This window comes from Pavona decussata, unplaced genomic scaffold (genome assembly GCF_977016875.1).
Source record: "Pavona decussata unplaced genomic scaffold, jaPavDecu1.1 SCAFFOLD_84, whole genome shotgun sequence".
NCBI classification, from domain to species: Eukaryota; Metazoa; Cnidaria; class Anthozoa; order Scleractinia; family Agariciidae; genus Pavona; species Pavona decussata.
The window spans coordinates 3,693,022-3,715,000 of NW_028145502.1; the positions used below are offsets into that span (position 1 = coordinate 3,693,022).

Consider the following 21,979-nt stretch of genomic DNA (forward strand, 5'->3'; position numbering starts at 1 on the left):
GTGTCCAGTGCAGTGAAATTAACCTTTGGTGGCCCTTAAAGAAGAGAAAACTCCTAACATGGAATATCAGTGCATTAAGATGGTAAAGGTGACTGCAGCAGACAAGATTGTGGAGCTTCAAGAGGATAGGTCCCTTTTCGCGTGTATGATGATGGTGCCAAGACCAGGCCAGAAATTGATATTAAGGAGACTGTAGGCCAATACGAATTTTCGATAGTCCTGTGATCATTGTTTGCTATTCTTGGTACGATGCTTCACTGTTCATCCAAGAGTAATCTAATGAACACTTGAGAGAAGCTGAACGACAACAGGAGATTAGCTAGTCCAAATGAAGATCAAGTGCAAGTCGCTCTTGTAGATGGGATGGCAGAAGTTCAGTCACTTGACAAGCCAGAGTGGATCAAAAATTGCGCACAGCTGGCTGAACAATTCAGCAACCGTGTTTTGCCGACATACACTGGAAGAAATGAAGTGCGTTTAATTGTTGACAGATAGGATTTGCCCTTTTTCACTCAAAGCGGCCACCAGGGTTAGACGGCAGGGAGGCCAAGCTCCAGCCTATTACCACATCACCGACACAACGCACATTGCCAAAGTTCCATTGAAATGACTCCTGTCACACAGGAAGGCCAAGATGGACCTCACCATCTATTTGGGCCAAAAGTTTAAAGAGTATGCTGATCGTAGTGGAAGGCAACTGGTGGTAGCATGGGGAAGTGAACGTCAAGCGACACACAAGGACAAGGGGCATTTACGGAGCAACCAAGAGGAAGCCAAAACAAAGATGATCTTGCATGCCCTCGATGCTACGGCTTATGGTGCAACCCAACTACAGATTCACTCTCCGGATACAGATGTCTTCGTCCTTGCTCTTACGCGTTATCCGAAATTGTGCAAGAACACGCTGTTTGTCACGGGAAGAGGGCAACACCATCAGATTATTGAGCTGAAATCGATTGTTCAAACTCTTTGGCCAGAGAAGATAGCAGCATTGCCAGCATTCCATGCCCTAAGTGGGGCCAACAACACAGGGAGTTTTTTTTTTGGAAAGGGAAAGCTTCTCTGCTGGAAGGTATTCGCAGAGGCGGTTCTATCCATCATCACTGCCCTTGCAGAACTTGGGCAAGCTGCTCATCCAAATGAAGAAATTTAAGGTTTGTCTGTCTTCTATATCAACGGATAACAACAATAACGACTGTTAAAGAGCTAGGATAATTCGTTTTCAAGAAGAAACAAGCACAATCAGACAGGCATCCACGACCACAGGCCGTATTGCACCAGACAATCCTGAGAGCGCATTACCAGTTGATGATCTGGAACAGCGACAGAATAACAAACCCAGCGCTACCATCACCGCAGCAGTATGGATGGTAAATGGACCAAGATGACTGGGTACCCGTCATGACAAACCTGCCACCAGCCCCTGAAGCGATACTTCAACTTGTAAAGAATGGATGCTCCAAAGAAAGGTGTTCCACTAACCGCTGTCAGTGCCACAAGGCTGGTTTAAACTGCACAGACCTCTGCACCTGCTCGGACAATGGGAAGACCTGTGATAACGATGTTTAGGAGGAAGATCTTCTCTGTTTAGATGAAGAGGACATTTCAGATGATGTCGACTAGTTTATAGTGCAAATGAACATTGTAAATCATTGTATACACACGAGTGAACCACACGGACAACCAGTAACAGTTACTGATAACCATGCTAAGATATTTTGTTAGGAAGGCTATGGTAAATTTCGATAAACCAGTAAACTCCAATGGAAAGTGATTCTAATATGGGAAAGAAAGTTTATCTGAATTACTGTAATGTTTTGGCTACATTGTATCACTGCTATGAAGAGTGACAAGATGTCAGACTATTAATATTTTTTATTAAACTGGTTGCCTGGCCAAAGTTTGTCATATTTCTATCTTTAAACAATTCATAAAATATTTTCGTTAAAACATTGTCATTTTGGTAAAATTACTAAGGTTTCATTTATAACAATGTGATTTTTGTTTCAGCCTCGTTTTCATGCAAGCATGGTACATGATAACCCTTACCATATAAATATGTTTGGTTACACGGATGACATCCATCTGCCATAGTTTCTTCAATCTCTGTCTTTGTCAGGAGACGTAAAAGGGCCTTCCAGTGCAGCTTTTGCGTGAGCCTCGTTTTCGTGCTAGCTTAGTCACGTGACCCTAATAACCTCTTAAAAACGCGTTTCAGTATTTGAAACATTAATTAGCATAATTGTGGCGATTTTGGTTCAATTTTATGCAAATAATGGATAGCTATAGATAATTATATGTTTGAGCCTCGTTTCCATGTTGGGATATTCATGTCACATTTTCGACCTCCCATAAAACCCGTCTGAGCAAGTTCTAAAGTTGCCACCAAAACTTTTCATGTAATTTAGGGTCCCCTTAACACATTCAGAATAGTGGCTTGTTTTCTTCACGAAATTCCCACGGCATCACACATGCTCCTGCACTATTATAATTCAACGGTTCTCTTATGTTGAGCTTGGGCTGTGTATTGACGTTCCGGAAAATATCGTTCCATCCAGCCATTCTTTCTCGGACCCGTTTCTTCGACGTTAGATGGTTGTGTTGTTTCGGTTTCCGGGTAGAAAACTTCAATACGCAACTTCAATCCGGAAAGTTTGGCCGAATGAAAAGCGCCAAGACTCCCTTGAATTACCTTACATCGATTCAGAGTTTCGAAACTGTTACAGTTGATTAGTCTTTCAAGGACTCAAGTTTTTCTTTGAGTGACTTCAAATAACCAGCGGGTTGACGAAGGGATGAGCATACCCAATACTGTCCATCGCTGCTATTAACACCTCGAGTTTCATCCATTTGTAATGCACCAATGCAATTTTCTGTACTCGGTCTAGACAACTCGAAGTTTGAAGGTGTGTGTTTCTTGCTCACAGCATGTTCAAACAGAATGTTTGCGATCATATCTACGTCTTGTAAAGCAGACTCTATTTTGAGTTTCACATCATCACTCTTGTTTTTATTTTCTTCATTTTTTCGCTGAGATTCTTCCAATTCTCCCTGCAGTCGCCTTATAATACCTTCCATGATTTCTTTCAGATTCTCTGATTGGATTTGATCGTACATTTCGTCTTGCTTCAATTCTTCCAGACAATGGGCATAAAGATTTTGTGCTCGATCAACACTCGCTTGTCTGAGCTTCTCTAACTTGTAAGTTTGGGCAAACACCAGGTCTGAAAGGATACGATCTTTCGGTAAACTCTTGCCGCTTTTCAACTCGTCGACAAGGACACCTTCACATTTCTTAACAATGGCGTCCATCTGATACTCGTGAGCAAGCTTCACAAAGAAGTAACACTTTCCCAACGTTATTTGCTCCACTGCCATTGAACGATAAATCAACAAAAGCAACTCTTTAATTTCAGTCGACGACTTGCCGGGAAGAGGGATTTCTTTCTTGTCTTTTTCTTGAAATTCAGAGGTAAACATCTTACGAAACACAGGCGAAGCAATCGAGAGCACGGCTCGGTGAACATGGAGTCGTTCGTCCTCCACGACAAGAATAACATCACTGAAGTCCCAGGGCTGTGAAAAATCTTGCCTTTGATTCACATCCATTTGGAATAATAACTTAATAACTAGGACACTGGCAGGCTACCAGCAGTTCATTTCCGCGGATAGAGACTGTTCGGATGTATGGCGTTGATTACCGCAGGAATTCCGATTTTCTATAGTCGTACAAAAAATCTGCATATTTCTTCGGCAAAAATGCTGCCCATGCAGAATTCCGTAACACTGAAAATATAATTTCTTTCATTTTCATTTTCGAAGGGGAAAATGTATCGTTAAAAACTGAACCAACAACGGCTAGGAAATTCAGGAATTGTTAAAATTCCGTTTCCTGCAACTTTCTGCAGCTTAAATCAGATTTCAGCTGAAGCACCAGATCGAACTGTATTAGTTAAACATTTTTATATCATGGGAGACAAATTACTCCTTAAATCAGCGTTAATTTATAATTTAACAGGTGAAAACTGATCACAAAATTGCTATGGCAACGTTTCCTATATCTCAGTGCTAAGATGGCGTCCAGGTTTAATGATGTTACGGATGAAAAAAGTTACGGCATTAGAAGACGCTGCAGAAAACCTAAATAGACTCTAAATACGCAATAGAGCACAATTAACTGGGTGAGGGTTTTTTGAGAACTGGTGTGATGAAAATGTCCTTGAGAAAAACCCTGAGAAGGTTCGTCCTGAGCAGTTGGATAAAGTACTTGAGCGGTCTCAATTTTGCCTGCGTGTGTAAACAAGACGGAACCGACCACGATTGAAAGCGCAATTTGCCACCCATGACTATCATGGGTGATAGGATAAAATTGAATCACAACATATACTTATTCCTGTACATTGTATGTCCTAGTTTTATTTTGTCATTTTTTGTCGTGCAATTGCGGAGTAGCTACCGCATATAAAAACCTTTTTCTCCTCAAATATTTTTGTACAGTAAAAAATACCTTGAGATTAACTGAGATCCGAGACGAGTCACCCTTTGAAAGTAACTGCTTATTTGAACACGAGTAATGATTTCAACATTTCTTGCAACTTAACGAAACAATTTTAACTGATCTGAGATCAACTTAAATATGTACATAATCCTTATGGGGATAAAGTTAATACATGAGTGGTATCTCGTGCCTTAAATATACATATGACCCTACATGAGTGTTAATTTTCCTGATTTTGCTTTCCGTTTAAACATGGGATTGTCTTTTACTGTATATGTACATCAGCTTCCATTTTTGCTGGGGATAAAGTTAATACGCGAGTCTCTTATATTTCATTAAAGTATTTTGTCGTATTCTTCAAGAGGAACCCAGTTTAGCCATTTCATGAATTCCCAGAACGACAATTTCCCATTCTGATGGCTATCCAACTCTTTGAAAAGTTTCTCTGAATTCACGCTGTGATATCCAAGAGACGAAATCAAATTTTCAAACTGCCGTTCGTCCAAGGTATCACTATCGTCTGTGTCGTAAGTCTTGAATATTTCCACCGCAAGACACAGTTTTCCAAACTTCGACTTGTCGTCGATATTTTCAAACCGTTCTCCACTTCGCAACCAGTTGAAAAACTCGTCGTAAGTGACATTGTGTTCGCCGGCTTGATCTAGCATCAGTGCGTAAATGTAAGATTGTTCAGGGCTTAAACCCAAATCACCTTCGAATAATTCCTTCAGTTCTGCTTTGTCAAGTGTTCCGTTTTTGTCAACGTCGTATTTATCGAAGAGACTGTGAATGACGATTTCTGGAGCATCGCGGGCGAAGTATGTATGCCCTGCCTGCATTTTCGACAATTTACAACCGCGTTCGTTCAACTGAAACTTTTTCTTGCTTCTTGATGAATGTTTGTTCACGTTTTCGTTTTCCTTTTCGAGCTTAAAGGTAAATACGCGATTTGATTTGCTTTTATAATCAGGCTTTCTAAAAATATTTATACCAATCGTAATCGGAGTCACGTGCGACATGTTACACAACACGATCGCTGACGTATGCATGCGTGCATGATTGCACGTGTTTGTCATTAAATTTTTATGAGTACTGATGTCAGCAACAACATGAAAAAAACAGTGAGAAATTTAAATTCCCTTTAAACCTTCTCTTGTAGACTTTCTTCTTTACTTTAGAAAACCCATGACAATTTTAGTTGTATTACCTAGCTTCTTATTTAATTTTCTTTTATTTTAGATTTAAGTTTTTGCATGATTTCAAGTTGAATTTCGCCTGGATCAAACGCCGTATACATATATGGGTTGTATCGAAATTTTCTTTCCAATGTTCATCAAAAAATTTGAATGAATTTTCTTTTGTTCAAACATTATATCTTACCAGAGGCTCCTGATCTTACGAAATCTTAACTGTAAAAAATCGTTGTGTTAATAGAAATGGGATGATGTGTGAATGAGGAAAGTTTCATGATGCAGAGGAAAGATTCATGCACTGAAACGGTCTAAAACAACACATACCAAAGATAAACCATGCTACATCAATGATTGGTATTTTTTTTATCTTCCTGTCACGTTTGCTGATTGAAGATAACATCGATTCTGCGAATTTTGGGGGTTTAACTGGAAAAAACCTCACGTCACTTTTCGCTGAATAGCATTGCTTTAAAAATAGATAATTTTTTCTCATTTATGGTAGGCCACGTGACACAAACTGAAGGGATTTCCTCTGCCCTCTGACGTCACGCAGTTTTCTGTTTCAGTCGGCAAAACAGTTTCTGAGCAGAGAATTACAGGAATTCTTCCATAAGTCTAGCGAATACTAAGAGCAGGGGACGTAGTTCCCGGTGTTGTGGTCTGGCTTTACTCATTACTTATACTGTTCTAGGGGCACCTGTGTAAATTACCTGTCCGATTCAGTTAAGATTGTAAACTGCACGGTTGCCATTTGCGCCTTATAAAGCGGTCTGGCAAAGTCCCCCACAAAGTATTGTTCATTGACCCTGAAAAGCCCCTAGCTGGGGGAGTCTTAGAATAGAAGGAGAGGAAGAAGAAGAAGGGAGAAAGAGAAGAACTAAAAAACTAAGAAAACGTAGAAACAAATGAAGGCAACTCCGTTCCATTTTTAATATCCTTATGCAGTCGAATGAATTATCTACAAGCGTAAGACTGTTGGACATTGACATTAAATAAAATTATTAAATAATAAAATAAATAACATCCATATTTTTGGTAATAAATACGTATCACGTTTATGCTTTATTGTATAAGGTGAAAATAAAGCGATTCTATTTGCAATAAATTATATTTACATGTTCCAATAAATTACTATGTCATGATAGAAGGCTAATTCTAAAGTGCGGTAATGTAAATGAAAGCTAGACAGGGTCAGTTTCGTGTGGAACAATTCTCTTCTATATTTTTGGTTGTTGTAAATACCCAGAGGTACTCCTTGAGCAAACGTTCCGGTTGAACATGCTCATTACACTCTTTGTTTTGTATAAGAATCAGTTTATGTTATAAGAATATCGAGGCTGAAATTTGCGAAATTTTAAGAATATTTTAAGAATAAATCCGAGGCTGAGATTTTGAAAAGAATATAAATACAAGTAAGTTTTTAACTAAACCGTAAAAAAAATTTCCTTTCTCTAAACGGCAAAACTAGCCAAAGAAAAAAACGATAAAAATCTGCACTAGCCAAATGTTCAATGCTAACGACAGTTCGATGGCTATAATCTAAGAATATTCACAAGAATATTTTCAGCCTAACATCGCAGAAAAATAAGAATATTCAGCCTGGGCCGTAAAAACAATAATCCATACTCTTATAAAAGAAAGAAAATGTAATCAACTAATCAGTCACATCATGCCTTAAGTTTTCACTAAAAAAGCTAGCCTAGAAGAACGCACTGATCTGCAGTAGCTTTAAGTTTCAAAAAGAACGCTCACTACAGGTTAAAAGTACAATTAACGCTTTCCCTTGGCGCCGGCAGAGTTGATAAATTTTACATCGCCATTGTCTGCATTGTCAGCCAGTTAATTCAGAAGAGGGATCCACTTGAGCCAAACCATAAACTCCCAAAAAGATACAGTTCCATTTTCGTGTTTATCCATTTTCGCGAAGGCTTTATCCATGTTAATGGCGCTGTAACCGAAAAAAATCATCATCCTTTCGAACTGTACTCTGTCAAGGGTATCGCTGTTATCCGTGTCAAATCGCTTGAAATAATTGAACGCCTTCGAAAGGCTCTGAAACTTTGCTTTGTCGTTCAAAATCTCGAAGTGTTCTCCGCTGCGAAGCCAATCGTTGAATTCTTCAAAGGAGATGAAATGATCTCCGTTCTTGTCGAGAAGCAAAAAATAAAGCCATGACTGTTCTGGGTCAAGGCCTAAATCTTCTTCCAACAAAGTCTGCATTTCATACTCCTCAAGTTTGCCGTCTCTGTTTGCATCGTACCTATCGAAGAGACTGCGAATAGCGATCTCTGGAACCCCTTTGTCGAAATAGCTGAGTCCAGCTTGCATTTTCAAAGTTGTTTCTTTTTGAACAAACGCTTCTAATCAAGGTCTTCTAATCTTGTTACTTAAGTTTTCTGAGCGTACTTGCGTTTACTTTCCTCGATTATATACCATCACAACTCATTAAAATTCATCTTATAAATAGAAGCCGACTTTTTAATCAAGTTTGTCTTCCTTGACTTCTCGGTAAAAAGGCGTGATTGACGCAATTCTCTTAAACAATTATTTACTAAATCATTGTTCATTAGACAATACCAACACCCGACCAGTAAACTGTTTAATCGGAAATCACGCTTAAACGCACCCAAACATTGTCTATTGAAAAAAAAAATTATAAAAATAATAGACTCAAAACCCAGCCTTAAAATTGGCCAATCACACAAAACTTACGGTTCGATGGACTTTAAGTCAATATGAGCTCTGTAACCTTAAATGGTTAAAATGAAAGTGACTTTCTTTGTTTATAGAAAGAACTGTTGAAAGCGGGAAGTCCGCTTTCAGATTCGCTGAACATGGAGTGCTCAGTCCCAGCATGGATAATCGGTTAGAGGAATAAATTGGTTAAGCTAAACATTAAAAATTTTCTTATTCTACGCTCAAGCGGTGTGTTAGTTTTTAGATATAATTACAAATTATAAAGCATTTATGCCGGCCCTTGAAAAGAAGTGAAAATAAACAGCATAGAAGGAAAGTTCTTCTCAATAGAGAACTAAAAACTTAAGATCAGGATTGGTAAAGTCGCATTGAATTTGGAGTGAAATTATTAGACTTCATGAGGTACTTGGAAAGAGCGTGTTCGAAATAATGGCCGCTTGATAAAAATTGGCTTCTTATGAAATCCTCTGCAGAGATGCATTTATCAACATTTTGAAGTCCCATTCTCTCCATCAAAGTTCGAAATGATGGCAGAATTGCAAAATTCAGGGAGGCCGTTTACAAAGAGTTTGAAGAGTATGACCTATTAAAACTACTCATATCCCAGACGGAAAAAGTAACAAGCAGCTTCTTTTATGATGCGATATCTTGAACTCCTTGGGATCTATTCCGAAAGACAAAAAGGAGGACGATAGGAAATAAGGAAGTATTCGCTGACGAACAATAACCGGTTTATCAGGAGAGATGGGGCCACCCAAGCTGTGTGAGCCTATGTTTTTAACTTAAGGACTTAGGACAGAGTTTTACAACTATTCGTTCTTCTTTCCACGTCTGGTCATGAATTGACAATTTTAAAATACATCAATATTTCTAACAAGACTATCCTGTATCTCCTGTACAGGACCGGCGCAAGGCTACAGTTTTTCTCAGCTGTGTTACGGAACATTTTGGGTCAGTTATTAAAAGACAGTTTAGACGGTGTTTAACAAAACCACGTTCCAAGCCATTTTCAATTTTGCCAACAGTCATATCTGAACATTGTCAGTTTCTGACTGTAACAAGAAGGCTTGCATCCCAGACTAGAAAACTATTTATCTACTTAATTTAAAACAATAATAAACAGATTTGGAGGCCCACTGATTGTCTTAGCCGCGACGTAAGTTAGACTCTGTTTAAATAACTGGCCCTTTATTTTTCAATAAAAGACCTGGAGAAAAATTTCCCAAAAGCCTCTGCTACAACTCTCAAGTCAGATGTCACGCGGCAGAATCAAAAACTGTTTCGGCTGAATTTTCCAGCCGTAGCTCGCAGCTCTTTTGAGCTTCTAATTTCGTTGAACCTCACCCTGTATGACGCAGTTCAGGGTTGGGGTGCATTGTTTCTGTTGTTTCTTCATTGCTACTCTACTGTTGCAGCTTCCGTTCTTCCCCACCGTGACCTGTTCTAAGAGCTCTGTTGTAGTTTTCCTATTCAACCACAACTGAATCAGTGCGGAACTCAGTAGATCGCCGGTAACTCAAAATAACACCATGAACTACCGGGTTGTCTTCGCGCCAACCTTCCTTTCCCAGGAATTAAAAAATCCAAACTAAAATCAGGATTTAGACAAAGACGGATAGTTTTTAAAGAAACTGCGATGTTGTGTCGGCAGGGGAGTAAAACAAATGTTTGGTTTACTTTTATCGACTGAATTGATTAGGTAAACTAGTAGTCTCCTAACTGCCCACGCAGCCATTCTTTGTGTCGTCACGCAACGCTTGTCACGCAATGCTCCTCCCCACACAAAAAGAATGGCTGCCTTGAGACTCCCTCCGAGTAAACTGGCCGCCACATGGCACAAGGGGACTCTAAAGCTGACGTTTCGAGTGCTAGCCCTTCGTCGGAGCGTGTCCTATTAGGATTTGTCAGGATATCGAGTTGTACTAGAGTCGCTATTACACTTAAAAACTTCGTGCATTTATAAACAAAGATCTATGGCGTGTTTTTGTTGTTTTACATCCTGTAATCAATACGCGCTATATAAACAAGTGCTGAATTTTACTAGATATTATATTAGAACGTGTGGAAGTATAAGCTGAAAGGTTACAACTCCGACGATCATTTTTCCAGCTCAATTTGATCGGCAAATATTTAGTGGCGGCAAGCCGGCTACGTGATAGCGCTTATGACGTCACAAAAGAAGTACACACGCCTCCCAGAAAGGTTTAGTTGGATTATAGCATGCAAAGCCCGGTCGAACAGCCCTTTTGACGTCAATAAACATCAATTGGAAGGAAAGTAACTCAGAAAGTAATTGCAGATATTGTTTATTAATTTTAATAGAGTTGCATGATTTTACCGACTTCTCGTTTTGGCAAAATTCGCAAGTTTCATCTTGAGAGCAAAGCATAATCGTTTAAAAAAATAATACAGCGAGGTTTAATACTCACTAAGTTAATTATATAATCCTAATCTTTTTATTTAATCAGCTTGCCAAAGTGGTAGATTGTTTATTATAGTAAGAAACACACTTCACCCATCGTTCACCTAGTTTGTTTTCATCGACTCCGGCAAGTTCTTTGCATCCAATGAATAAATTGTGAACCATGGCTAGCATAGCCAGTTTGCATGCTCGTTTAGTCCAAAGTTTGAAGTATGAAAATCCCAACAAATGTTCCAATCAATAAAGAACAATAAATGTTTATAATTCGTTATGAACCCGCAATGATCAAATTCCTTGCTCGACTGCCGATTTTTAAAAAACTTCACGAAGCTGTAGATTTCAACGTACACTTCTTTAAAACAATACAGTCAATAATTTTCTATTCCTTCTGGCTTATTTGAAGCGCGATGAGACAAAAGAAAGCAAAAGATTCGTTACGTATTTAAAAGAACTGTCCCTGAAGTTTTCTTCGAAATAAAAACTTGAGTTTTGTTGGCTAATACTTGCAAGACTTTTTGTATCTAAATAAAATGCTTGACCGGTCATGTTGTTCGATAATCAATTGTAGATATTAATATTTACGTTTTTTTGAAATTACCGGATAAACATACTTGAAAATTCCGGTCGCACCCCAAGTAAGCCGCGGCATGTTACGCATTATTTTTCCCGCTTAATTAAGAAGCCGGGTTATGATATGTAAGTAAGTCTGTGGTTATCGAAATTTCTTTGCTTCGGAGAATAACAGGAAATGCGCTGTTAACAAATTTTAGAAAATTAAAAAAAATATATTAAGGCGAGTAAAAGTTATATCATGAGCACACAAAAAAAGGAGAATTGAAAATCATTCAAGTTATAAAACGGCAATTTCTGAGGAAATTCATGTAAGCAAGCTGGAAGTTTGAGTTGCTCTCGACTACCGGTGTGGGCGAGTACGTTTCAGTGTAAACGGAAATGGCGTCATGCTATGTCTGGTCACGTCTCTCATTGAAAGGCTGAGTGGGCAGGGGGGGGGGGGGGGGGGTCTGGTGTAAATATTCCCTGTTAAGGGACATTTCTGTGTTTTGCGATTTGTTTACCCTCCTCAACCAAGACTGAGCCGCGAAACGGGAGAAAGACGAAAGAAAATGCATGACAAAAGAGCACGATTTGTTTTAGAAACAGCAATATTTGATTATAAGTCGCAAGGATGTTTTCAACAAATTATCTAGCCATCATGTTGATTATGCAAATCGCATAAAATCTCTGGTACCAGGGCACGTTTCGTTTTGAAAACAATCCGATATTTGATAAGAAGTATCTTGTTTAGAACCAGGATGTTTTAAAACAAATTATCTAGGCATCATGCTGATTATATGCAAAACGCGAAATGTCAACCTTCCAAATTGCGCAAGATAACCCTTCAAGCCTAACTGGCGACTAAGCATGTTTTTATGTCTCCTCACGATCTCTGTTCAGTCGATCAAACTTTGCAGTCATAGAAATATAGAATGGTAGATGCCTTGATGTTTGAATAAATCAGTTCTTCCAATTAGTACCATGACAAAATTAAAAATAAGGAAGCCAAGCTGAATGAGCATAAGCGTGTCGACATTTGGTTTTGAAAGGTTATTGCGCGGGGTTATCGCAAGGCGTGTCGAATTTCCTGGCTTTTTGCAGTACGTGATTAAAACACCTAACGTAAAAAAACTTCGTCTTCTATTATTTTGTGCTTTGGGAGAGAAAATCTTGATGCACACGCTGAAATCGAGAGTTTTTGCTTTGTTTTCACATCTACCCCCCCCCCCCCCCCCCCTTCCCGGCCCCCTATCAACACACGTACTTTACAACAACCGGAAGTGCTTTAAAGGTCAAGTTGATGAAACATACAGATTACGTGCGACACTTTAATTTTCATCACATACGAATTAAAATTTTTCCAAGAATTGAGCAACGTGATTTGCCCAATGAAATGTAATTTGCGGTCCCTTAAAATGTAAATGATCCAATCCCCCTGCTATAAAGGTAAACGCGACATCACCTTGACTCATTGAACAAAAGACACTACAAGAAAAAGGTCAAGAAAAATACTCGACTTTGGTGAACAAGAAGATTGGAAGAAAAAATGTCTGGTGGTATGAGCTTTTTTCACAAAAGATGTCCATCGATTGCCATCCACAGCCTCTTTGACAAATACGACACGAAGAAAGATGGAAAACTCGACCAGCGAGAAATGAAATCGTTCCTCGAGGAAGCTGTGGGCCTTGATTATGAGCAATCCCAGATCTACTTCTTCCTCGTGGACAAAGACGGTGACCAGGGAATCTCTTACGGCGAATTCAAAGAATGGCTACGAAGCGAAGAAAAATTCCAGCAATTAAACGATCGTGAAAAGTTTGAGAGCGTCTGCACAGCTTACGAATATTTCAAAGACTTTGACACGGACAACAGTGGTACCTTGGATAGAACGCAGTTTGAAGAGCTAATGAAATTTCTGGGTTATGGGGACCAGGACATGGACAAAGCATTCGCGGCTATGGACAGGCTTAACGATGGAAAAATTTCATTCTGGGAATTCATGATCTGGTTAAACTGGGCGCCGATTCAATAACTCAAGTCGCACCACTAAGCTCGCTTTGGTCACGATAGGTTACGTACGAGCTTTGCCTTGATCAATCGATGACAAAAAGCCGTAGCCAGATGTTTCTTTGGTCTACTGAACAGGAAAGACAATTCAGTATGATACGAAAGTCACTGATGAACATTGAACATTATTTGGGCATTGTACAAACTAAGAGAATATATTGTAGTTTTGCTGGTACATATTGATAACATTTACTCATGCTTTTTCGTTCAAATTTATGCCGCAAATGTAAATATCTATTCGGAAAAGACAGTTGTAAATGGAATAATGATGAACATTTATTATATGACAAGTGTATAAAGAAAACTAGATCGTAACTAGATCGCAGTGAAATATATGGTCTCTTATTTATTATGTTGTAACTTCAACAGTTACTGCTGTAATATATATTTGAGTTCGTAAAGTGTATATAATATTTAAGGGGAAAGTAAGCTCTCTCCTCGAAATGAACGCAAAAATAAATGGTACGAATTGTTGACATCATGTGTGTTGTTCAAGTCGTCCCCTTGTTTAGATTCAGGGTAATTTTAATTTGTAATTCCGGTTGCAATATGGTTTAATATTGCAAAACCAAAGTTATTGCCTTTTGACCAATAACAACAAGCGAAGATAATATAAGCTCTCGAGCCAATCAGTTATTGATGCAAAACCTTCCAACCAGTGTCAAGCGCGGGAAAAAATCACCCGTTGCCAAGCGCGGGAAAACGCACGCAGAGTCAAATTTGGTCCTGATTGGCTGTTTGTTTGCTATGATTGTCCTGATTGGCTCATTGGTTTGAGGTATGTCAGCTTTACGAATCACAATACAGAAGAAAACCAAGGTAAACAATAAAAATACAAAACAAATACCACTTTGAATTAAGGAATATATATATAGCATCTGTATTTTGTTTCTAAATCCTGATCAAAGCACTTGATTGAATGTTTGGAAGCTTGACGCGACTAGATGCTACCACGAAACGCAGACCCGGCTCGCCGCAAATGAAAGCCGCTCATTGAAATGTTTTTGTCACTGACCGCTTAAATCCCTTTTGAAAACGTTTCCTCACGTATGCATCAGTAACCGGCTCCTATAAATAGTTGGGGTTTTTTGTTGTTTTTTTGTTTTTTTCTTAATTTATTTCTATTTTTGTCTGCCAAATGCCACCAACACAATAAATACAATTTAAAAACTGGATAAAAGATTCTATAGCGATAAAATGAGAGTATATGGAATTGGAAGAGGATTTCAGTTCATAATATTTGATTTCAAACACCAAGGAATGATAATTTTTAGCCGATGGCCATTCTTTGTTTAAACCGAGGGGTTGGAAACAATGGTTTTAGAAGATGCGGTTTAATTTTAATGCATCAGTCAATTCCAGCTGTGCCCATCCCCCCCATTCCCCGGGCAATAGTGGGGCATTTTCCCACACTGTCGATCCCGGGGGTCGGGCATTAGCCTTCAATCCAATTACCCCAGGGCATTTGACCAGCTCACTTTTTTTACCCTACAGCATTGTCGCTTCCTTAATGACAAATTCATCGGCAAATACAGTAAGTTTCTTGTAATGGTAATGGTAATGGTAATGCATTTATATACCGCATTTTCTTTTCATATATATTCAAATGCGGTTTACATCAGCATATGTCCATTGGCGACCTCATCCTACCCACCCAACCCATGAAATCATGAAACAGCACAAAGACCAGACCAGCACACCGGGAACTCCATGCCCTACTCTTCGCGATTAGTGTCTGGGTTTTTTAACGTCCCACAGGGTTATGAACAGTGAAGTGTTGTGAGACGGGGTCTACGGTTTATCGTCCTCATCCAAGAAGACTAGACTATCCAAGAAGACTCTAACCATTTACAGATGTCATTACAAAGGCAGCACTTTCTCCTCAGTTATTTAAAGACCCTGAGTGTTGGTCCGGCCGGGGTTTGAACCCACGACCTCCCGCACGGTAGTCCGATGCTCAATCAACTGAGCTAACCGGTCGGCGAGACATAGGACATAAAATGGGACGCTAGAGCTGTAGAATGACCTATTTTTCCACTAACTACAGGAAACAAGACCCATCCAGGACTTAATTTGGCCTGAAATAGCTTAGATTTTACGGAAAGTAAGACGAGAAACGAAGAAAATAAAACATTTTTGACATGTTTGAGCCACCACCCCGGGGCATTTGAACAACTATTTTGTCCCGGCGGTGGGGTATTTAATGAATACAATAAAATCTGCAATTCCACAGCGACAAACCAATGAGTGGTGCCGGATCACTTGTAGACCTGGATCAGCAAATTATCTCAAATAGAAAATATTAACGGCAGACTGATCCCAACGGCGGAGGTGACAAGCTTGAGAGAGCAAACAACAAGAGCTAGAATAACTGAAATATATTTGTTTTTTAAAAAAACAAATTTTTTTGCCCGATATTTCGGTTTGCAATACAAACCTTCCTCGGGGGCTGAACGAAAAAGAAAAGTGAGAAACATAAAAGGATCGTTACAAAGAAGATTTAAAATATAAAATGCGTGACAATGATTGGTTCTTTAGGACTAGGTGTGAGACATGTCATTGGCGTGTTTCGTCACGTCTATTTATACCAAGAGGGTGCAATGTTTTAGCTTTGTTGATTAAATGAGCTTCACGAGCCTTTCTAACTGAGTCACGTTTGCTGCGTATAAGTTCAAGCGGGATTAGTTGGACGTCGTTGATTGAGTGGCCAGGTTGGTTGAAATGTAGCGAGACAGGAGTGGGGTTGAGTAGTTGATGGTGATTCAGGATAGATCTGCGATGCTCCCCGAAACGTTCATTAAGTTTGCGCTTTGTCTCCCCAATGTACTGGGAGTGGCACTTCTTACATTGAATTAAATAGATTAGGTTTTTGGAATTACAAGATATGTAGTCAGAAATTTTGCGTGATTCGTTAGTGTTGAAAAAAGTGTAGTTCGTTTGACCTTCTTGGAGAAATGAGCAAGTTAGGCATCGTGGGTGGTTGCATTTATGAATTCCAGCGGGTTGTTGGTTGGAGGGCTTGTTTTGAGGTAGCTCGGAATGGACCAGGAGATCACGTAGACTTGCGTTACGTTTGTAGGCGATAACTGGTGGATGAGGGAAAACTTGTTTGCAGTTGGCGGAGGACTGGAGGATGTTGATATGTTTTTTCACAATAGATGAGATTTTGGGAAGTGCAGGATTGAAGGATATGACGAAGGGTGTTCTGTCTGTTTTTGTGGCTTTCTGTTCTTGTGGCTGTAGTGTTGCGTGACGTGGGATGGCTCGTACGCGATTTGCATCTTTTTGTAGGGAATAGCGGCTATAACCACGTTGGACCAGGTGCTTGCTTCGTTTATCAAAGAAAGCGTCAGTAGAGCATATGCGACGGATTCGCAGGAAAAGGCTGAATGGAATAGTTTGTTTAGTGTGGTTCGGGTGGCATGAAGTTTTGAGGAGGTATTGATGCTTGTCTGTGGGTTTTGTGTGGAGATCTGTTTGGATGTGGTTGTTGCTGAGGTGGACTTGGACATCTAGGAAAGGGAGTGTCTGATGAGAGGAATTTGAGTATTCATGGGTAAATTTGATACTCGCGTGAATAGAGTTTAAGTATCTGATGAAATCTTTAAGGTGTTCCTCTCCTTCTGTCCATATCATAAAGACATCATCGATGAACCTCCACCAAACGAACGGCTTGAGAGGAGCGTTTCCAATGGCGTGTTGTTCAAATTTACCCATGAATAGATTAGCGTATGAAGGTGCCATGCGGGTTCCCATAGCTGTCCCGTGTACTTGTAAATAGTGTCCGTTGTTGAAGGAAAGGTGGGGTATTTGCCAGTTTATTTTCAAAAAATCCTAATTCCCGGGGGTCGGCCCGGAGGGGGGGGGGGATGGGCACTGTTGGAATTGACTGGTGCATAACTCTTTAGTTTCTCTGTCTTTGCTTTCATGACTCTTGATTATTTTCCTCTTCCTGTTTAAGATAATAAAGCAGGCTTAGAGCAAGTCATTCTTCATTAATAAGAAAAGCTTAAATATTCCCGCGTCGGTCATATACCATATCTTTTTTGCGTGAAATATTTTTTCTTTCCTTTTTTTTTTTTTTTAATCGTGAAGTCAGTGATCTGAAAGTAGACATGGCGTATGCTCCTGTAAAGCTACCAAATAAATTTCCTGAGATGATCACCTGCATTTTAAATTACGTAGAATGACTTGTTTATTTCCCTTTTAAAAAAAATCAATCAACTAGCATATATTAGGACCGAATCTTTCATATACATATTAAAAATTAATGTTTTCATTAAGCAATGCAAATGTACGAAAAATTAAGTCATCGATAAGAAAAGCGGCGAGCAAGAACAGAATATTCGCTTCTCCCCGCTTTTCCTTGTCGTTTAATACACAAAATGTGCTGTTTCATCTTGGTCGCACGTTCCTCTTCGGTAGAGACTGAAACAAGCTTTATCCGCAATCCTGAAAGACCCGGAAATTTTAATCGTTTGTTTTGTTGATGGCTTTCACGAGTTCTAAGTGGTTTGTTGCATGATATGACTGAATGACCGCCTATCTTTTCTTTTGACCCAATGAAATGGAAAACGACATTGACACGGAATTGAACTGGATAGTGAATGACGTCAAGACAGCAATTGTGACAGTTATTGGTTTTCGCAAAGTCATATAATAACGTTATCCCATCTCACTCATAAAACATACCATTCTACAAACAAACTCCCAAATAATGGGAAAATTCTACCAAAAATGTTAGCCTCACGACTCAAATGCGTGATTTACAAGAAAAATTTCTGGTAAACAAATGATTGGTCATAAATTTTTGCATTGTTCTTCGGCGCGAAAGAAGCGTACCCATCCGTAACTTGACGTCAATATCGGCAATTTATTTATAGTAGTTTACCGAAAGGACCGCATTATAAAGCCACCTGCTTCTCTTGCTTAGAGTTAAAAGTGACGGCAACCTCAGCTAACGGCAAGTCTCAAGTTAGCTTTCGTTCGCAATGCAAGCAGGAACAAGTTTCTTTGATAACAACACGCCGACTATCGTGATACGAAGCCTCTTCGACAAGTACGACAAAAGCGGTAGCGGTACTTTGGACGCCACCGAGATCAATGACCTTCTGCAGCAAGATTTAGGCTTCAAGAAAGATCAAGCGAAGGTCTATTCCCTTCTACTGGACAAAGACGGCGACCAAAGCATCTCGTTTGAAGAATTTCTCGCGTGGCTCCGAAGTGGAGAGCGTTTCGAAGTTATTCACGATCAAAGACGGTTTCAAACTCTTTGCAAAGCGGTGGAGTTGTTTAAAACTTACGACACGGACAATAGCAATAGTTTGAGCCAGGAGCAGCTTAAACTGTTGCTCGATTCTCTTGGATATCACGGAGTTGATGCGGAAAGATTTTTTGAATACCTGGATAAGCACAAGAATGGGAAGATTTCATTCTGGGAGCTGATGAAATGGTTAAACTGGGTTCACGTCGAATAACAAGTCACGCATAACTCAATACGGCGAATACCAGAAATGCCAACAAACAGAATTCTTCAAACCGTTATACATTAATTCAGTAGAATTGTACTGAGGAGAATTTAGAGTTTAGGCCAGAAAGAGCGCTTTCTGGGAACTAATAGTTCAATAGACTGCTTTCCTGCAAGAACAAACAAAACATTGAATAACAATACGTTGTCGAAATGCTAATATGCGACAGTCTAGTCAGAACTGTTCATATTGCATTTCAAGATTTCTATTCAGGTAAAGTTTGTAGTAAAATTTAGTGTTAAGTTCAATATTTTTCCTGAGATTAATCAGGATCGTATAAGGGCACTTACAACCCACTTAATTTGGAAAGGAACATTTTGTTATTGAGAAGAAACTTTAATACTAGAAAATGTTTAGCACCAAACATTACGAGAGGAAAGACTTGCAGAAATATCGGTTCCATACAAATAAAATGCACGTAGTAGTCACGACATGGTCTTAATTCAGACAAGATCGAAAACTTAAGAAGATGAAACAACTTCTACAATCACTTTCATAAATATTTACATATAAAATAAACCAATAAAAAAATTTCCATATTACAGTGTTGTTATTTGTAGCTTATTTTCGCAAATAAGAATTCAAAGATTGGTCATAAAACAGTTTTAGAATGAAATGCTATCTCTTCGTCGAGTTTCGTACATAATCACATTGCAGATCATCAATAATGTCAAAGTGTTATTTAAAGTTTAAAATCTATAAGTTTAGTTTTGCAAACTCGTCACCAAAACAAAAACATAAAAAACATTTTTTAGCTCCTTTCATTTCATTTTTGACATCACATGAATCCAAGTGGTATCGTTTCTACAACATTTTTAATATCAATGATTAAGATGCGCTATTTTACTTAATTTTGATATTTGTTTCCATTTTGTTTACCACATTTAAACCATCACAAAAGATTGCAAAGAGTCAGAATTTAACACCACAATAACACATCAATAATACATGTACATTTTCAATTCAAGAGTCCAGAGCCAAGATCCCATCTTATTTTAGGCTTGGCAGCACATCTCCCGCCTAACCTGACAGTTGTATTGCAAATCATGATATTAACACAATTTTTTTTAACAAAGAAGGCTCTTGAAAACAATATTAAGAGTGTTTGTTTTATTGGATCAATATGCTGCCATGGCAACCATGAGTACGGTACATTATATTGCTTTCAAGCAATTTGAGGTTAATGACAACATCAACAGTGTTTTCACGAGTAATTCTACAATGGTAGCCATATTTATAGCTTATCTGTACAACATTCAGCTTCGGCTATGATAAACAATATTCAAACCCCTTTCACACTCACTGGTTAATCAGAATAATTCATAGAGCTTAAGAATAAGCAGAATACGCACTTTCCTAAGTCTGAAGGGGCAATGTAGCAGCTCTGGAAAGGTCTCATGTGATTGGCGTGCAACCTTTCTAGATAACAATAGAACAAACAACAGAAAAATACCCCCAACGCTAAAAACAATAGCAGCTTCTATTACAATAACAACAATAATTACAAGCTGCAGGCATATTCTTGTGGAAAGCATTATTGTTCATGATCTAACTTCTCCTCACAATACCACTACTTGATCAAACGACAGGTTAGGAGAATACAGGAAATGATCACAAAATTAATATGAAATGTCTTGATTCTTAAACAACTTCTCCCAACTTGTGCCATAAGAAATATACACAAAGCAGTGAGGAGAATCTGTGTTGATACTTCAGCTTTGAGGATTCAACTTGGAGCAGACAAAAAGAGGGTGGTAGTCAGGCAAAAAGACAAAATTTCACAATTGTGATACAAACAAACAAACCAGCACAAGCCCGTCAGCAAAATGCACGTTCATTTTTCAGACAATCTTTCAGCCTTGGGCATTATCCTCTGATATACCAGCTGTGTGAAGGGGTTTATTCGCTAAAATATTAATATTCTCTCCATCAATGTAAAGGGATAATTCAACAACAAAAACAACGCTGTAAGGAATTTTCAATATTTTCAAGAAAAAAATAATGATATATAACCTTTGAATTGGTCTGTAATTAAAAATACTTTTCCTCTCACAGTGCTAAAACACAAATAATATTATTGTTAAAAGCGGATGACTGTTTCCCATTAGTTGATAACACTTCATGAGTTGGAACAATTAAATTTAATTATTAACTACAACATATTTTTAGCAATTGCATTGTAAGAGCATATTAAAACAACTATCTGAAAAATAATAAACCAGCATCATTTTGCATCATCAGTTGAAGAATACTATTATTGGTAATGGCTAACAAAGTCTACATGTGTACATCATCAATTATAAATAATTATCTTCCCATATTTCTGGATTTCTTTACACTTCACTCAGTCGCAGAAATCAGTATTCGTTTGGCATGTCACTCCTGTTTTATGTGCATCTGGGCTCTGCTGGTCTGTGTAAGAAAAGAGAACAAAATTAAGAAAAGTAACAATATAAAAAATTTATGTCGCAAAACAATGACTAACAGGAAGGGCTCAAAACAGCGTTATAAAAGGAACATTTGGTGACATTAAAATTTTGCAGTTAAAGTACATAAAATTAGAGAGATTTAAATTGCATTTACAGCACACAACAAACGTGACATTTGCGTTTTTGTTTTCTTGAAAAAAATGAGTACATAGACAAGAATAGTGCAGAACAATTCAAGTTTTTGATGCTAATGCAAAACTACTCAATTTTACTGCGAAACTGAAAACAGGGAGCCGTTTGCCATGAACATAATTCTGAATCTCTCTAATTGACGTTAAAAACAGCACTTATTCATTACAAAAAAGTAACAGAAATTGTAGCAAAATTCTCCTTTTCTCCATAAATTAAGCTAGTGTCATTTTTTTTCCTTTGGTAAACAAAAGAATGAACTAACCTGTATGATGGCTATGATCACACCAAACAGTCCAATAGCACTTCCAAAGATTTCCACAATCAAAACCTTTAACACAACAGTTACTATCAATGCAGTAGTAACACTCTTGTAATGCACATGTAGATGCACTATAAAT

At 38.5% G+C, this 21,979-nt stretch overlaps 6 protein-coding genes across 6 annotated transcripts in view; 2 read left to right on the forward strand and 4 right to left on the reverse strand.

Annotated features, from left to right (window-relative positions):
- Positions 1–2,500: 2,500 nt before the first annotated feature.
- On the reverse strand, positions 2,501–3,609 carry LOC146475513 (BTB and MATH domain-containing protein 36-like). Its single transcript, XM_085115878.1, has one exon. The coding sequence runs from the start codon at positions 3,607–3,609 to the stop codon at positions 2,731–2,733; it is 879 nt and encodes a 292-aa protein (XP_084972004.1). The 3' UTR covers positions 2,501–2,730.
- A 1,224-nt stretch (positions 3,610–4,833) lies between these two features.
- LOC146475514 (uncharacterized) lies at positions 4,834–5,531 on the reverse strand. Its single transcript, XM_085115882.1, has one exon. The coding sequence runs from the start codon at positions 5,515–5,517 to the stop codon at positions 4,834–4,836; it is 684 nt and encodes a 227-aa protein (XP_084972008.1). The 5' UTR covers positions 5,518–5,531.
- Positions 5,532–7,384: 1,853 nt separating this feature from the next.
- LOC146475515 (uncharacterized) lies at positions 7,385–11,814 on the reverse strand. The gene has a single exon (XM_085115921.1). It carries the CDS (start codon positions 8,017–8,019, stop codon positions 7,531–7,533), a length of 489 nt encoding a protein of 162 aa, XP_084972047.1. The 5' UTR covers positions 8,020–11,814; the 3' UTR covers positions 7,385–7,530.
- Positions 11,815–12,727: 913 nt separating this feature from the next.
- Positions 12,728–13,913, forward strand: LOC146475516 (uncharacterized). The gene has a single exon (XM_085115923.1). It carries the CDS (start codon positions 12,912–12,914, stop codon positions 13,395–13,397), a length of 486 nt encoding a protein of 161 aa, XP_084972049.1. The 5' UTR covers positions 12,728–12,911; the 3' UTR covers positions 13,398–13,913.
- A 4,195-nt stretch (positions 13,914–18,108) lies between these two features.
- LOC146475517 (uncharacterized) lies at positions 18,109–21,150 on the forward strand. The gene has a single exon (XM_085115922.1). The coding sequence runs from the start codon at positions 18,424–18,426 to the stop codon at positions 18,907–18,909; it is 486 nt and encodes a 161-aa protein (XP_084972048.1). The 5' UTR covers positions 18,109–18,423; the 3' UTR covers positions 18,910–21,150.
- LOC146475518 (V-type proton ATPase 21 kDa proteolipid subunit c''-like) overlaps positions 20,052–21,979 on the reverse strand; it is a 9,856-nt gene continuing 7,928 nt past the window's right edge. Inside the window, exons 9-10 of the mRNA XM_085115918.1 lie at positions 21,844–21,909; positions 20,052–21,372 (exon numbers count right to left, since the gene is read on the reverse strand). Of these exons, the coding sequence (XP_084972044.1) occupies positions 21,337–21,372; positions 21,844–21,909 (102 nt within the window). The 3' untranslated portion in view covers positions 20,052–21,336. The remainder of the gene's footprint in view (positions 21,373–21,843; positions 21,910–21,979) is intronic.

Coding starts and splice junctions, on each gene's coding strand:
- LOC146475513 (XM_085115878.1), bottom strand. CDS start 3,609: ATGGATGTGAATCAAAGGCAAGATTTTTCACAGCCCTGGGACTTCAGT.
- LOC146475514 (XM_085115882.1), bottom strand. CDS start 5,517: ATGTCGCACGTGACTCCGATTACGATTGGTATAAATATTTTTAGAAAG.
- LOC146475515 (XM_085115921.1), bottom strand. CDS start 8,019: ATGCAAGCTGGACTCAGCTATTTCGACAAAGGGGTTCCAGAGATCGCT.
- LOC146475516 (XM_085115923.1), top strand. CDS start 12,912: ATGTCTGGTGGTATGAGCTTTTTTCACAAAAGATGTCCATCGATTGCC.
- LOC146475517 (XM_085115922.1), top strand. CDS start 18,424: ATGCAAGCAGGAACAAGTTTCTTTGATAACAACACGCCGACTATCGTG.